General features: G+C 31.1%; 1 protein-coding gene across 2 annotated transcripts in view; it reads right to left on the bottom strand.

The window, feature by feature from the left end:
• Brinp3 (BMP/retinoic acid inducible neural specific 3) overlaps window positions 1-17,113 on the bottom strand; it is a 342,679-nt gene that overhangs the window by 43,831 nt on the left and 281,735 nt on the right. For both annotated transcript variants that reach the window (XM_077802979.1, XM_077802980.1), the window contains one exon: window positions 9,132-9,354. In XM_077802979.1, the coding sequence (XP_077659105.1) occupies window positions 9,132-9,354 (223 nt within the window). The remainder of the gene's footprint in view (window positions 1-9,131; window positions 9,355-17,113) is intronic.

Below are 17,113 nucleotides of genomic sequence, written 5' to 3'. Positions count from 1 at the left end.
TAATTTTCAGGCCTATATTGAGTTGTAGCTTTTAAAGTTTGAGATAGCATGGTCTGTGGGTCTGACTGAGAATTTAATTAAAGGAATCATTTGCCAAGAATTGGTATCCAGCATTAAGAACACAACTAAAGCATTGAGAAAATAAAGGTCTTGCAAAAATCATTTTCAGTTCAAGATAATATGCAGATATTTAATGGTAACCTATGTACTATATTACAATTCCAGAATCTGAAAATTTAGGTAAAAATAGCAATGGGATTATGCTTCCTAAGTACATATTTTGGGGAGTTAACAGGGTTTTAGGAAAAAAGAATTTTTGCATTGGAAATTCCTTATTTAAATTAATATAGCTTTTTTTCTAATTTTAAAATGATAGACTACATTATTTAACATGAAAACATTGCAGATTTCCAAGAAAAGTGTATCATTTATAACTGTCTCCAAATATACCTGAATGTGAAAACTTTTTTTGTTTTTTTGAAACAAATAAGTTATTATGATTTAGATATGAGGTGTCGCCTGAAAGCTCATGATTGCATTATGAAAGTTAGACCATAATCTGTGAATTAACCCATTTGGTGTGTTAATAATTTGAAAGAACAACTGCACTAGGTGATAACTGTTTGCAGGTAATGTGTGACTAGATCTTTGGGGGCATACTTTTGTTTTTTATATTTTATCCCCAACAGGTAAGTTTCTGTCTGCCATGAAGTGACCAGCTTTCATTCACCATGTCCTTCTGCCATATGTTCTGCCTTAACTTGGGCCCAGAGTAGTCAATCAGCTAACCATGAGCCCAAATAAACTTTTCCTCCTCTAAATTATTCTTGTGTGGCTTTTTGGTTATAGAAATGCAAACTGATTAATTCAGTATGCATTTATGTACTTAAAAAACAGGCATTCATATTTTCCAAGTCATTTAGTGGAATATAATGAAGGAAAATCATAAATTCTTAATGAAGTAAAGTTAAGATTGATTACAGAACCCTCATTTGCAGCCCTGTAGTCACTGACAAAAAGAAAATAATTCTGGGTGTTCAAACAGTGTTTCTCACTTTAAATATCATGGAAAAGGGGGAGTTCTTAGCCTTGATCATTATAAACTTCATTTCTAAGATTATCATAAATATACATTTGTTTCTTTCAATGAAGTCAGTGTGAATATTAGGAAAGTAGTCTGTATTGTTTCTGTCCTCAATTTTTCTCCTACAAATCAAATCTGATTAGTTTGGCAAGCTACTCCTTTAACTTATGGGAGTGGGGAGCATTTGGATGTGACACTGAATCTTAGAAGACTGTTTAGTATGAAGAAGACATGGCAGGAAGTGTTGAAATAACATTTACATAACTAATCATGTGAATACAAAAAAAACTATCTCTCTTATTTGGAAAATATATTATGTTCAAAACTATTCCTTTTGGGCTCTTAGCTTCCTTTTCCTAAGATGACAGAATGAATGAATTTAAAGAAAAAATAAGACAATGCTGTGAGGTTACTATTTATATATAATGAGATGATGATTTGTCATTTTATACTATTATGCCTGTGCATGGGCACGCACACACACATGCACACACACTAGATCACAGAATTTCCAAGCAAGAATAAGACTTTTATCTCTGTTATATTATCAAACTCAGCTATCTAATAAAAGATTCCTCTATCAAGTCAGGGTCTTTCTTACGTGTATTGTGGGCTCCATACAGGGTTTATTGCACAAAATAGTAAGGAGGCAAATTATTTGGTTGCTATACATAATCTTTTATCCATGAACAAAAGTGAAAGAACAAAAAACCGTACTATAAGCCCACATACCTTCATTTCATTTTATTATTTTTTACTTTGCCTGAAAGTCCTCATATTAATGACTGTTATGGTTAACACATAATGTATTTTAAAGTTACGAATAGGTTTTATACTTGAATATGAACTAAGAGAATTTTAGCTAATAGCTATCAAATAGCTAATAAAGTAAAAGATCATGAAAGGATTATGGAATAGAAGGTAAAAGTAGGAATATTATATAGAAGAGCTAAGCTCATTTTAAGGCCTTGGTTTTAAAGTTTAAGCTATACCAGAAACTGAATGCCGAGAAGTGCCATAAATAAAAGAACAAATTTTACCTACTTTAAAATTTATTTAGATGTACCAAGGATAGAGTAAATCACTAAAATTTTTTTCTGCTCTCCTAGGAAAGTTTATCCTCTTGGAATTAGAATCCAGTCTTCTATGACATTCTGTACATGCAACAGTATGTTTCTTAAAGCTCTTACGCCATTATTTTTGTTACAGATATTGAGTATGAAACTCATAGAAAACTTGTTGCAGAAAAGCCAATAATGTATGAAAAATTATTTATATACAATAAATGGGATTTTCTTTTGGAAATAGTAATTATTTAAGACTTTTGTATGGTACTAGGTACTTCATCATCACTGTATAATTTAAATTTCTCAATAACCAGCTGAAAATATCTAAATATTAAAGTCTTCAAATTTATAGTTCATTCTTTAGAATATGCCTGTGAATCATCATGGAGTGGCTAGAACTAAAAAAAATTAAATATTATTTTGTAACATATAAGTCTAAGGAAAATTAATGTCAGCTTCTTCATGCAGTTTCATATAAAATTGCTCTCAGCAGAAGCTCCTTATATTAATATACAAATGTTATTTTAATTAAATTACAGACTCTGTAATATTAAAGAATTTAGAGGCCATTCAGTAAGGCCACTTTAATAGTTAGAATGCAAATTTGGCTGTAGTAATATAAGCCAAATAACAGTGACCTAGACAAAATGAAATTTTATTCTTCTCTGAAATAACAGTACAAACATAAACAATGTGGAATTAATACAACGGCTTCAAGGAAATGGGCATTAACATTATTAAGGTTTTTCTTCACATCATAAGTTTCAGTTCCAGCCATCATATTTGTATTTCATGTAGGCAAGGAAAGAAGGGAGATGAAATGGATTCTAAATCTTTGAAGGACCCAATTTAAAACTTTAATAATTCCCTTTCATGACGTCCAATTCAATAGAATTAGACATGTATGGATTCTAGGTGCAAAGGAATTCTACAAGCATGATGAAGCATATACCCTAATAGAATTAGGATTGTTTTATTAAAATAGGGAAGGATGAAGAGGAAGAATGATTTATCATCTAGATTCATTAAGTCCTTACAAGGAGATGAGATTGATGTAAAGCATCATTCTCAAAGAATAAATAACGTCCATTTGTTTAGGTGGGTGGAAAGTGGGGAAGGGAGACAAGATCCTAGTAGGAAGGCACAAGGCAAAAATTATTTTCATATAAAAAACAAGATGTTATTTTTCTTTTATATCATGTTGACATTTGCATTTATTGTTCCAAAAGCAATAGTGAGTAAACTAGTGTTGGAGGGAGGAAATTATATCAAACTGCACTATTAAGTACATCTTTTTGAAGCATACACATAAAATATAAAGAAAGTTTCATAATTTGAGAATTTTCTTGATGATAACTTCTTAATAATTGATAAATTATTAATTTATGAATTATTAACTGGTAAAAATTAAGTTTAGTCTATCTCAATCTTTGTCACAAATCTGTATGCCAAAACAAAACATATAAAGAAGATACCTGTGCCACAGAGAGAACTATAATAGTTCCCTTGAAGAAAAGCACTTGTGCAATTGTTTGTTACAAGCTGAAATAGCCATTTTCCCATGGCAAACCAATTTTTAATTTTGTGTGACATAATTTAACAAAACAACTGTGGTTATTCAAACTCTAATTTATTGCACATTTAGTATTGAAGTTATAATAGTAATCACTTCAAGAAAAATCAACTGACATATTTAAAGTCAACAATAAATTCTAGCTTTCAAGTGAAACAAAAAAAGAAAAATTTGTGTCTGCCATTATGAGCCTGACAGCTTCCTTAGATAGACAAACTATTCTCATATTTTCAGTGATGCTACTGAAGGATGAGATCTTTTGTCATTGTATAATAATGAGTGTCATCATTTGCAATATTTTCATAATTAAGGGAACAAATATCTCTCAAATTACTAGTGTGTGCTTTTGTTTGATAGTAGATGATCCATTCAAAGAACAAGGTAGACCAACAAGTTTAATGAAACTGATTTCAAAATGTTGTGTGTAGTTTATATTTTATACCACAACTTATACCTGTTGAATTTCAGTATAGTATCAAATAATATTATTCACAATTATCTGAAAAAAACTATTATAATACTCACCTCTCCAACAATAAACGCACATTAGGCTACAAACTTCAGATTGCAATGATTGCATTCAGAAGTAGCTATGAGAATTCATCACCAGCAAATTATCAAGGAAACATGCAAAAATCAACCTTTTGTATTAAATATGTCAACAAATAATGAACCTAATATTGTTATTTTAATTTTATTAATAGATACATGTTTAAATATCTCTGAGCTTTAATTTTTGTTATGATACATGTAAATATAAATATGTGTGTGTACTATCCATATATCCATCCAACAAATCCCATACACAAAACTTATTAGATTACTCAATAATTTTTTAGGGCTATGAAAGGATCATGAAGCCAAAAACTTTGAGATCTACTAAATAATTCATTCTATATTTAAATATCGATCACAACTGCCTATTGAATAAAACTCAAGTTGACATAATGGAATTTTAGAGCATTCCTATAAAAGTTATGTGTGCGTACACACACACACACACACACAGAAAAAGAGAGAGAGAAATTGTTAATAAAATACTTGGTATCACTGCCATAATACTCAGGATTCAGAATTGAACAATCTGGTTGTATGAGGTTTCCATATGGATGGAGAATTAAAACTCTTAAAATATTCTGTTTTTGATATAAAATACATTTATAATTTAAAATACATCAATGATATATGAATACTCATGAACATATTTTTAAATGATAGAGTACATAATATAGTAGAGCAGGCATTGGTAGACTCTTTCTTTAGAGACCAAGAAAGCAAATGTTGTAGGCCTGAAGGACCATATCATCTTTCTGTGGCAACTTATAGATATTATAGTGTGTAACTGTCCACAGAGAACATGTAAACATAGAGTGGTGGTTGTTTTATTTACATGCATTCAAATTTGAACTTATAATTTTCATCAACCAAAAATATTATTATTCCTTTTATTTTTTTTTCTATGACTTAAAATATGAAAAAACAATCATGCAGGTTGATACAGGTTGATACAGAAACAAGTTTTAGATTCAGATTTGGCTCATGTATCCATTTGTTAACCTCTGTTTTAGAGCACATATAGGGAGTGTGTGACATGGCTCTTAGGTGAGAACAGAATTCATTTTTGTCTGTGATGTTAGAGAATTTCAATACATAACTTTCCTTTGTTAATGAAGAAGATATAGCTGCATTAAAATATTTTTAATGGTTTTAAACCATTTTTAGTTGCTTACTGTGGTATTAATATACTGGCTCAGGTGAGCCTATTTTGTATGTCTAACATGCAACTCTGTTCAGTGACAGCATTTCAGTAACTTAAAATTGACCATGATGAGAAAGTTTATACCATCCAATAGAGAAAATACTATAAATCAGAGGTTTTGTTCTCTTAGAAAGATGGTTGATAAACCTTTACTAACACATTATTAAACGTAAAATATATATGGATTCTTGCTGCCCTCTTATAATATGGATTGGTATAGTTGAGTTAATATTATGGAGATAATGTTATTACTTATTTGAAATGTTTTAGAATAGCAACAAAAATAACTTCTTCCAGGAAATCAGATTATCAAGGCTTCAGTTTACTCAAGTATGAAGACATATTGTGCACACAAATGCCTGAGAGCACAGTGAGTATTGCTTAATATGAGTGTCAAGTTTTATTTAAAAGGAAGAACTACACTCTGCATTACAAAGGGTGATTTTATCCTGTCTACAAAGTGTGTAGAAACCATCTTAATAGTGAAAATGTACTTTGTGAGCCTCATTTTGTTTATGCTGATTTTTAAATATTTTTAATTTAATGTTTATATTTTAATATTTAATATTTTTGAATATCAAAAATAGAACATGCTTACGATGGGAAGAGTTTCAGAGAAAGACTGAGAAAAAATTCCATAAATACAAGATAAAAAATAGAATTTCCAATGCAAGCGAATTATTGGTATTATTCATTTGCTTCTCATTCAAATATTTCTAAAAACCTACCCTGCAAATATTCAACCTCCTTTTTATACTTTACTCCACTAAGCTAGTACATATATTTTGTATTCCTCTTGCCTTATCATTTTATTCTATTAAGATTGAAAAAACCCCACAATAAACAGAAACAAAATCTCATATTGGTAGTAAAAAAGAAAATGATAGAAAAATACTCAAATTAAGTAAAATTGTACATACAGAAAGAAGTTGACATTGTTTTGTGTGTGTGATGAGTGACAGTCAACATAGGAGTTTTGCAAAATATTTAAAAAAGAAAATCAAGAAATGGCTGTGGCTATCTTGACATTTACTTTAAAAGTTTTGGAAAATAGAGATTTCTCTATACTCTATTAAATTCTGCTCCAAATAATACATCTTTATCTCATACAACTTATTTATTTTGTATATACCCAACTTATATTTGGTATCAGTTTCCTATATTTTCCTTTAAAATTCTGCATAGTTACAGCATATTTGTATTTCCATTTAAAAATTAATGTCACTTCTATGATATACTTTCCTTATTTTTTTTTGTAATTTGTTTCTCTATTCACTCCTTATGTATGTCTGAAGATGCCATCTACCTATTTACTATGGTATTATACTCAGATTTCCTTCATTTGTATGCACTGGGATTGTCACCTCACTTTTTCGAATCTTTCCTGTGTTTCAAATAGCTACACAGATTGATAGATAGATATATATTTACATGTATATATTCAGTTTCAATTAAATTTGCTAAATAAAACCCTAAAGTCAGCATGTTTATAACCAGACTTATCAATTTATTTTCTAGTCCACTTAATTGTCTTACATTTCCTATTTGGGTTAAAACTATCTATTTCAATAATTTTAAATCTACTTTTAACTCACATAAAGCATTAAGTTCACAATAATCAAATAGCAGTGTCATCCTCTAGCTACAATTCCTAAATAGAAAATGTTCCCAAGGGCATACAGAGACATATTGAAATGTCCTATTCATAAAGAAAATTAAAAAATACTTATGAGATGCATAAAATAACAAAACTATAGCAGTCCTTTGAGGAAAATTTATTGCTGTAATGCCTGCATTAAAAAAGATGAATCTTTCCAAATTAATAACCTAGCTTTTCACTCTAAGAAAACAGAGAAAGAAAATCATACTAAAAAAAAAGAATGAATGAATGATTGGAATGAAAAAGTCAAGTAAGAGACAAAAATATAAAAAAAATTAAAAGTTCTTTGAAAATATCAAGAAATTTGGCAAAAGTCTGATTGACAGTGTATGTGTGGTGGTGGTGGTGGGAGACACATATCTGACCAGGAAAATGGAAGAGAATGGAAGGGAATATTTGTATATTACATAACTACTGTTTACAGACTGGCATTAACTATATATGGAATATTCATGGACTCAGTAATAAACAATGTAGAAGTAGATGAAGGCTTAGAATAGACATTTGTTCAATGTACAATAAGCACATGAAAAGATGTTCAACACTGTTAGTCAAAACTCAAATGTAAATTAAACCCACAAGATGCCACTTCACAACCACTTGGATGACTATAATCAAAAAGACAGAAAATAATAAGTGTTAGTGAAGATGACTGGTAGAAATATAAAATGGTGCAGCCATTTTGTAAAACAGTTTGTTAGCTCCTAAAAATCTTTAAATATGGATTACCGTCTGACTCAGCAATCCCCACTTCAGAATATACCAAAGGGAATAGAAAACACATGTCCACAAAGAATGTACATTAACGTTCACAGAAACATTAGAGACATTATTCATAGTACTTTTAAGAGCAACTGAAATGACCATCAAATGATGAATGGGTAAACAAGTGGGACATGCACACTACTGATGTTATGGCATTGATGTACCTGCAAGCAGTATGACAAGTGAAAGAAGCCAATTACAAAAGACCACATATTGCATGATCCCATTAAATAAAATGTTTAGAGTAGGCAAATCTATGGAGACAAATATCGAATTATGCAAATCTATAGCCTAGGAATAGATTGGGGATTATGAGCAGCAATTTCTAGTTGATACTTAGTTTGGGGGTGGGGGATAAGGAAGATATACTCCACTTAGATTATGGAGGTGACTGCACAAATTCTGAATATATTAAAATTCCAATGAAACAATAAAAAATTCAAATGAATTATTTTTAAACTAAAAAATTTAATGGATACTAATCTGTTTTATTTTCACTGAAATATATTTCAATGATTTGAACATCATATCAAAATTCTAGGGTTATAAAGCAAGATACTGATACAAATGTATCATTTTGTGATAATCTTCTTTGTTTTTCCTGTAGCTTTTGTCATTCATGAATTTTTTAACTAGACCTCCAATAGATAAGGTACGACTTTTTATTACACTCACTTTTCAGTAGATCTTAAAGTCACAAATCTAAAACGTGTTTTCTCAAATCAGATCAGACATAAATATTTTAATAGTCTGTCATTATTCATATGTAATGTTAGCAACATTCACAGTAATTCTTAGAAGTTGCTGTAGAATGATATTCATGGTTTTTTTAAATACTGATCATAAAAACTAAACCTTGAATTATTTTAGTTGAAAATTATATAAAGAATTTCATTTTGTACCCCTGCTTACTCTGTATGCTACAATTTAACTCTAGAGCTTTGTGTTTTTCTATTCCAGTTAACTACCTCATGGAATAAGAATGATTTCTTGATTATGATAGAAAAAGAAAAAAAAAAGCAGAGGAGAATTAGCATATGTGTTCTATTTCTTTGGAAAATTACTGCAATTTATTATTTGGGCACTTAAGAGAATATGTTGTTTTCAAATTATCTCTATCTAATGATAATAAATAACTGTGATATTATAACAACTACATTCACAAAAATAAAGAGAAATCTGTGGAAACAATACCTTCAGTTGTCTACATTGCCAGGTCTTACCTTTGTCTTGGCAGGCTGATGAGGGGTTGTTTATGACACCTCTTGCTAAGGCTAAAGAGCTTGTGTACAATTTTCTGTGCCTTGAGGAAAAGTTGTTTCATGCTGTTCTCCAGTTGCTCATAGCGGCGCTGAAAATTAGAATCCATTGTCCACAAATGCATTATAGTTGATGTGTTGAGGAAATAATTCATGGGTAGCCTTTTCATGAAGAACTTGAATTCATCTGAAAAAAATGTTAAAATTCAACATTTTGATTATGAAACATTTCCAAACACGTATAATATGAAAATTGAAAACAAATAAATACAATCCACCATGTATAGGTAACAGATTAGTAGAAGATGAGATATTTAGGTGCTTTGGAATTGTTTTCCTTTTGATTTCCATAAAATAGAAATCGTGTGGAAGAAAGTTAGAATAATTTATGAAATAATTAAACAGTTTAGACAGAAAGTTTAACTTAAATTTTCTATATTCTCCTTTTGATAGTGTTTCTCCAATGCATTGTAGATTAAATCTGACTTTCATTTCCAGAATTAGTGTAAATAATTCTCTTAAGCATTTTATATTTATATATTAAGAAGTGTTCACTAAGTCAGTATAAAAATATAGAAAATACAGGAAATCATTAATAATTTAATAAATGTTTAAGGAGAGAAAGTTTTGTAAATAAAAAATTATAACTTTCAGCTAGGCATCTGTTCTCTGTAACTGACCATGTTTCAAAATGTCATGGCATTTGATTTAAAATAAAAGTGTATCCTGAAGAGTAAAAAAATAATTAAGGGAATTTAAAATCTCCAATATTAGCTTTTATTTTTGCATCAATAATTATCATACCTGAAATAGCTTTATTTTCAAATGCTTAATTAATCAATAATAAAATTAAAAATTGATGCTATGCTAAAATAAATAAACAGTCTAAAAGACCTATTAGTAATCTCAACACAGAAGATAAATCAAGGCAATAGTCAAAACATGGAAACAACAAAACTGTCCATTAACAGTTGAATGAATACATAAAATGTGATAAATATATACAAGAGAATTTTATTCAGCCATAATAATGAAGTTATGGTAGATGCTAAAACAGAGATAAACTTTGAAATAAACCAGAGATGAAATAAACCAAACACAAAAGGATAAATATTGTATGATTTCAACTACAGAGAAAACCAAAAATAGTCAAATTCACTGCAACAGAAATTAAAATTTAAACTTATAAGGAAATGGGTGGAGGAGAAAAAAGCTATTGCATAATGGTTAAAGGGTTTCAGTTCTGGATGATAAAAACTTTTTATGAAAAATAATGGTAATGATCATTATGTAACATTGTAAATGTAATTAATATCACTGAATTATACGTTTAAAATGATTGAATTGCCTATTTGGGTCCATATGTTATATAATTTTATCACAGTAAAAAATTTGAAAAATAATAAGCAAATTTCCATATCTCTCTTTTTTTCTGAAGTAAAATTGTGAGTAGAATCTCAAAACATAAATTTTAATTGCTTTTTGTGCTTGTTTAAATGATCTTTAACTTTATTTTTATTTTTTTTACATATTATGTTGCATTCATTGTGCATACATGTTTTTGTTTCCCCCTTGTACACATGCCCACAAACCACAAGATTTGGAAGACATTTTCAGTGACGGAGAAGCATTATCTGGCAAGTCAGAAAACCACATTTTAGTCACTATTCTCCCAATAATAAACTGTTAGCATTCATTAAACTGGAACCTCTGTATAACTTAATTTGCTTCTATGTAAATGAGAAAGTACTAGATGACTATAAATTCATTTAATTTTAAAATCCTGTGATGTTACAGATGGTTGTTCTTAAGTAAGTATTAAATTAGATTGAAAGGTCTATTTTGAAAATAATTCTTTTCAAATATCCAATTATAGGGCTGGGGTTATAGCTCAGTGGCAGAGCACTTGCTTATAACTTATGTGTCACTGGGTTCAATCCTCAGCACCACATAAAAATAAATGAATAAAATAAAGACATTATGTCCATCCATAACTAAAAATATTTTTTAAAAGATCCAATTATAGCTATTACATTATTATTCAACAAAGTTTGGAAAGTATATCAATATCTGTTTATTTTATGTTGATACTGTCTTTGTGTTTTAAAATCAATAAACTATTGTTAACACATCTTTAAATATGCCATTGGCATCTGATAATACACAGTTAAATCACTGAATTTATATTTATTTTATGTGTTAAAGTTATTTTAATATTTCACCAATGCTGGAAAATACAACTTTTTAACAATTCAAAACATATTCGTGAATATTAGGGTTCTTTCTTCTAAAGCAAATAGATACATCTGTTATCTTTTTGGCTATTGAAGTCATAGTCTTTTACCTGAACAAAAAGAAATATGAAAAGAAAATAAATGACTTTTAACAAAAAAAAATACTGAAGAAGATTTTTGAGTGCATATCCATTTGATATGCTTCAAGTCATTTTTTAAATAAGCAGGGTGTAAATAATAGATGAATCTTGAAATTCTGATTTGACAATAGTCTACATTTTGTTTGGTCCCATATGTCTCTTTTGAGAAATTCCCTCTTTTGAATAAAGAATTGATGCATGGAAATTGGAAAGCATTCCTTGGATTATTCACAGAACAGATGCCACTACTTTGAAAACTAATCATTCATTTCGTTGTCATCCTTTACTTGAACACTTTTGATAAGACTTTATTGTGTTGTGGGTATGCATACTTAATTATGTTCATTATTATAGTAGTATTGGGAGACTTTTCAAATCAGTAAATTTTATTCAAGCTCAAGACTTACATTTTAAGGTGGAATTTCTTTTTACTGAAGTATACATAATAGTGTATGTCTGTGAAAATTGTCAATATGTAGTTTCTATGAAATAGGGCTTTAACATGACACTTGAATAATTACTTCATTATGAAGTCATTAAGAGTCACCACTGACAGTCACCCAAAACATTTATTGAACACCTGTTGTGAACAGAACATACAGATGTTTCAGACTATGACAGCAAGTATGGATAAACCTTTAATCTTTAAAAAATGACTAACTAATGATATGCCATATATTCAAGTGTTAAAATAATATCTTTAGTGTCTGAACTTCATTCTACTCAGAAGTCAATAGAATCTTGAAAATTATTCCTGTGGATATGTTTTAGTTACTTTTGGAAATTAATAAAATGTATATTTAAAGTTTACAAATTTGAAAGACACATTAGAATTTCTATTGTATAGATCAACGACATGTATCAGCACAAAGACAAAATACAATAATTCAAGGTTACAGTTAATATTTTATCATATAGTAATTTCTGCAGCTATGTAGAAGATAGAGTACTATTTGCACTTAAAATGAAAAACAAGAAAGACCAGCCATATTTTGGGGGGTGTAGAGATGAATTTATAAAAGAGAAATGTCAAAATTATGTAAAAGTCACCAAGAAAAACTAAATTTGTATGTATTTTATTAGAGACGTTATTCTAGAAATACTTGTTAAGTGTGTGTCAATTGAGTATTTTTTGTACAGCATAGTTTTGAGGACCACAGAGAAACAAAACAGAAACAATGACAGTAATATGCTAGTAAAACTCTATGCTGGTAGAAATTTATAGTCAGTCTCTGTCTCCTTGAAACTAATTTGCATGAAGCAAAAAATAAAACACAGGGAAATGTATTATATTAATGAATTCTTTGGGGGCACAGAGAAGTAGGTTAGGTGACAACTTTCCCATAAATTACAAATGACTACTTAGACATAAGGTTTATCTCTCTAGACTTCTAGTGTTTCTCCATTAAAATGAAGTGTTTTAAAAACAGCTAAATAGGAATGGGTTGCTTTTCTTCCCATTTCCTTGATAAAAGCTCTAGTTATCACTTGCTGTGTAATTTCATATGTTAATTTTGAATCTCTCTGCTATTATGAGTTCTAGCTAAGGAAGGTACTTTAAAAAGGTGCTTTAAATATTAACTCAATTATCTCTCCAATAATCCTTCATGCAAATTTTATTAGAGAATTTCATATGCAGAATACAGATAATCCTCGGTTTCAGAATTTTAATGTCAGCAAAAAGTTTTATTAAAACTACAATGTTTACATAACAATTTTATGTATTTATACCATTATGCTCTTTATTGTCATGGCTTATAGTTGAATTTAATGTCTGAAAGCAGGAAAATAAACATTGTTAGGGTGTGAAAGGATCAGCTATGAATACATATTCTGATGAGTATTTCTGCTTATACATCAAAACATTAGCCCATAGAATTGATTGTGTATCTTAAAATGTTCAGAATCTGTAAAATTACTTTAAAACATATTTTCAAAATGTTTTAAAGCACTTAGGCATCTTAAAATTTCCAGAGTTTTGAGAGCTTTTAATTTATTTCCTGAAAACTTGAGTAATCAGGAAAATTTGTTATTTAAAAATCATTTCTTCATTTATAATTCCACCCAAACAGAAGCTGCTGACATTGAAAAGTAGGCCTATGGATAGGAGGGATGGAAGGAGGAAATTTGTGTTTTAATCATTTTTATTAATTCACTTGAATGTGTTATCAATTAAATTCAAATAGATGTTGTAAATAAATATAAAAACTCACCCCAAATAATATTGAATTTTCAGCACACTATATACATGTTATGTTTAAGAAATGTAAATAAGGTCTAGGCCCAGGCCCCAGCTAAGGACCATCCCGCTGACCTATGCAGGAGGCTAGGCCAAGGTTAGGCCCAGGACCAACCCCGCCAACCAGCTGTCACATGCCGGAGCTCAGGCCTAACTCACCTCCATCTTGGGACACTGTAGCCATCACTATAGCCCTCCCCATGCAGTAACCTCCACCTCAGGACAACAGATACAGCCTGGAGGGAGCTGCATCTCAGAACAGACAGCCCAGCCTTTCAGCCCCATCTCTGAAAGGGGTTGCATCCATCTTGGGACACCGCCACTGATATCTCGAGTTACCTCCACTATTGCCACTACCACCTTTACTTGCAGTAGCATTTGTCCTGGGTCATTGACCAGGGTCTAGAAGGCAAACACAAGGTGAGGTACAGGTAATTTGCAGGGACACCATAAAATTATAGGTTAGAAACTGTATTACCTCAGATCTGCACTGCAAGAAAGGAAGACATATAGAAAATATGAAAAACCAAGGAGGTAAAGTGCCCCAAACAAACCAAGATACTACAATAATAGAATCCATGGACAGTGCAGTTGATGAAATGTTAGAGAAGGAGTTCAGAATGTTCACAATTAAAATGGTCCACAAATTAAAGAATGACCTAAGTGAGCAAATACAGGCAAAAACTGATCAGTCCAATAAAGAGATAAGAGAGCACATATGGACAACCATTGATAACACCAACAAAGAGATAAGGGAACAAATGCAAGTAGCAAAAGATTACTTCAAGAAAAAGATTCTGGGAAAAAAAAAGCAATTCAGAGATCCTGGAAATGAAGGAAACAAAAATGAAATAAAAAATCCAATAGAAAGCATCACCAACAGACTAGATCACTTGGAAGACAGAACATCAGATAATGAAGACAAATATACAATCTTGAAAATAAAGTTTACCACACAGTGAAGATGGTAAGAAACCATGAAAAAAAAACATCCAAGAATTATGGGATAACATCAAAAGACCAAATATAAGATTTATGGGGATAGAGGAAAGCACAGAGATTCAAACCAAAGGAACACACACACATCTCTTCAATGAAATAATATCAGAAAATTTACAAACATGAGGAATGAATTGGAAAACCAAATACAAGAGGTTTAAAGAACACCAAATGTAAAAAATTACAACATATCTAAACCAAGGCACATTATAATGAAAATGCCTAGCCTACAGAATAAGAATAGGATCTTAAAGGCCACAAGAGAGAGGAAGCAGATCACATATTGGGGGAGACCAATTCGTATTTGAACAGACTTTTTAACCCAGACCCTCAAAGCCAGGAGATTCTGGAACAACATATACTAAGCTCTGAAAGAAAATGGATGCCAACCAAGAATCTTATATCCTACAAAATTAAGCTTCATATTTGATGATGAAATAAAAACTTTTCATGATAAACAAAAATTAAAAGAACTTACCACAAGAAAGCCTGCACTTCAGAGCATTCTCAGAAAAAAATTCACAAGAAGGAAATGAAAAACAACAACGAAAATCAGCAAGGGTGGAACTACACTAAAGGAAAGGTCACTCCAAAAAGAAACCAAGTTAAGTTAAAAAACAAAAATAAACCAAAATGACCAGGAATACAAATCATATTTCAATAATAGTCCTGAATGTATATGGCCTAAACTCATCAATTAAAAGACACAGACTGATAGATTACTTTAAAAAAAAAAAAAAGACCCAGTAATATGCTTCCTTCAAGAGACTCATCTCACAAGAAAAGACATCCACAGACTGAAGGTGAAAGGGCTGGGGAAAAAAGTACCATTTACATGGACCATGTAAACAAGCAGGAGTTTCCATCGATAAAGTGTTTTCAAACAAAGTAGTAAAAAGGGATAAAGAAGGACATTTAATAATGCTTAAGGGATTCAGACTAACATGATATAACAATCATAAATATCTATACCCCAAACAATGGGGTGTCTACGTATATCAAACAAACCCTTCTCAACTACAAGAACCAAATAGACCATAACATAATGATACTGGGTGATTTTAATACATATCTCTCATCACTAGATAGATCTTCCAAACAAAAAATAAACAAAGAAACTATAGAACTCAGTAATACAATCAATAAGTTAGACGTAACAGACATTATAGAATATTCCATCCATCAACTAGCAAATACACTTTCTTCTCAGCAGCACATGGATCCTTCTCCATAATAGACCATATGTTATGCCACAAAGAAAGTCTTAGCAAATACAAAAAAAAAAATAGATATACTACCATGCATTCTATCTGACCATAATGGGATGAAATTAGAAATCAATGATAAAATAAAAAATAGAAGCTACTCCAACACCTGGAGATATGCTATTGAATGACACATGGATAACAGAAGACATCAGGAGGAGATAAAAATAAATTTCTAGTTTAAATGAGAACTCTGACTACAACTTATCAAAATTTCTGGGACATTATGAAGGTCATGCTAAGAGGAAAGTTCATTAATTCATGAATTCATTCATTAAAAGAAGAAAAAGTCAACAAATGACCTGACATTAAATCTCAAAGTGAAAAACCAGCCTCTATCTCAGAGCAAAGCCTGTCCAAGGAAGGGACATGGCCTTTGTCCTTGAAAAAACCCACAGAGCACTCCTAAGCACATTCCCACCCTGCTAAGTTATTTATCTACAAATAACAGAGAGATCTGCTGCGCCAGGTGTCCCTGACTCAGTCAGGCTAGGTGGGGACCTATAGCAGCCCCCTAGCAGCCACCAATCAGCATGAGTCAGGGAAATACCTGGGATGCCAGATAACCCTCCCAGCAGTTTATGGTGGTTGATAACAAGTTGGGGTAAGTAAGGCGCCTCTTTCTGGTTTCAGGTTTCAGGTTAGGGCTTGGCAAAGTGGCTGTCGGTGAGCTCTCTCCGACAGTGGCTGACAGACGTGTTACAGAGCCACAGCCCACGTCCCTGGGGGACGCTCCAGAGGACTCGGGAAATCGAGGAATAGTAGTTTCCTCGACTCGGTTATATTTTGCTTCAGGATTCGGTTTGCCAGCCCATCAGGTTTTGCTGGCTACTCAGTTTTGTTCATTGTCCCGGACTCATGTTGAGTTTACTGTCTGTCTTTATTGTCTAACCCATCAGGTTTTGCCAGTTACTCAGTTCTAATCTTTGTCTTGGACTCCTGTTAAACGTTTACTGTTTGTCTTTGTCTCTGTCGAGTTTGTGTCGTCACTGTCCCTGTTTGTGTATCTCCCATTATGGGACAAAGCACTTCCATGCCTCTGTCCCTACAATCTGAAAAGGGAATCTAT

Source organism: Urocitellus parryii, chromosome 9 (assembly GCF_045843805.1).
Source record: "Urocitellus parryii isolate mUroPar1 chromosome 9, mUroPar1.hap1, whole genome shotgun sequence".
Taxonomy (NCBI): Eukaryota; Metazoa; Chordata; class Mammalia; order Rodentia; family Sciuridae; genus Urocitellus; species Urocitellus parryii.
Note: the sequence above shows the minus strand (reverse complement) of the source record. Positions and strands in the feature narration are given on the sequence as shown.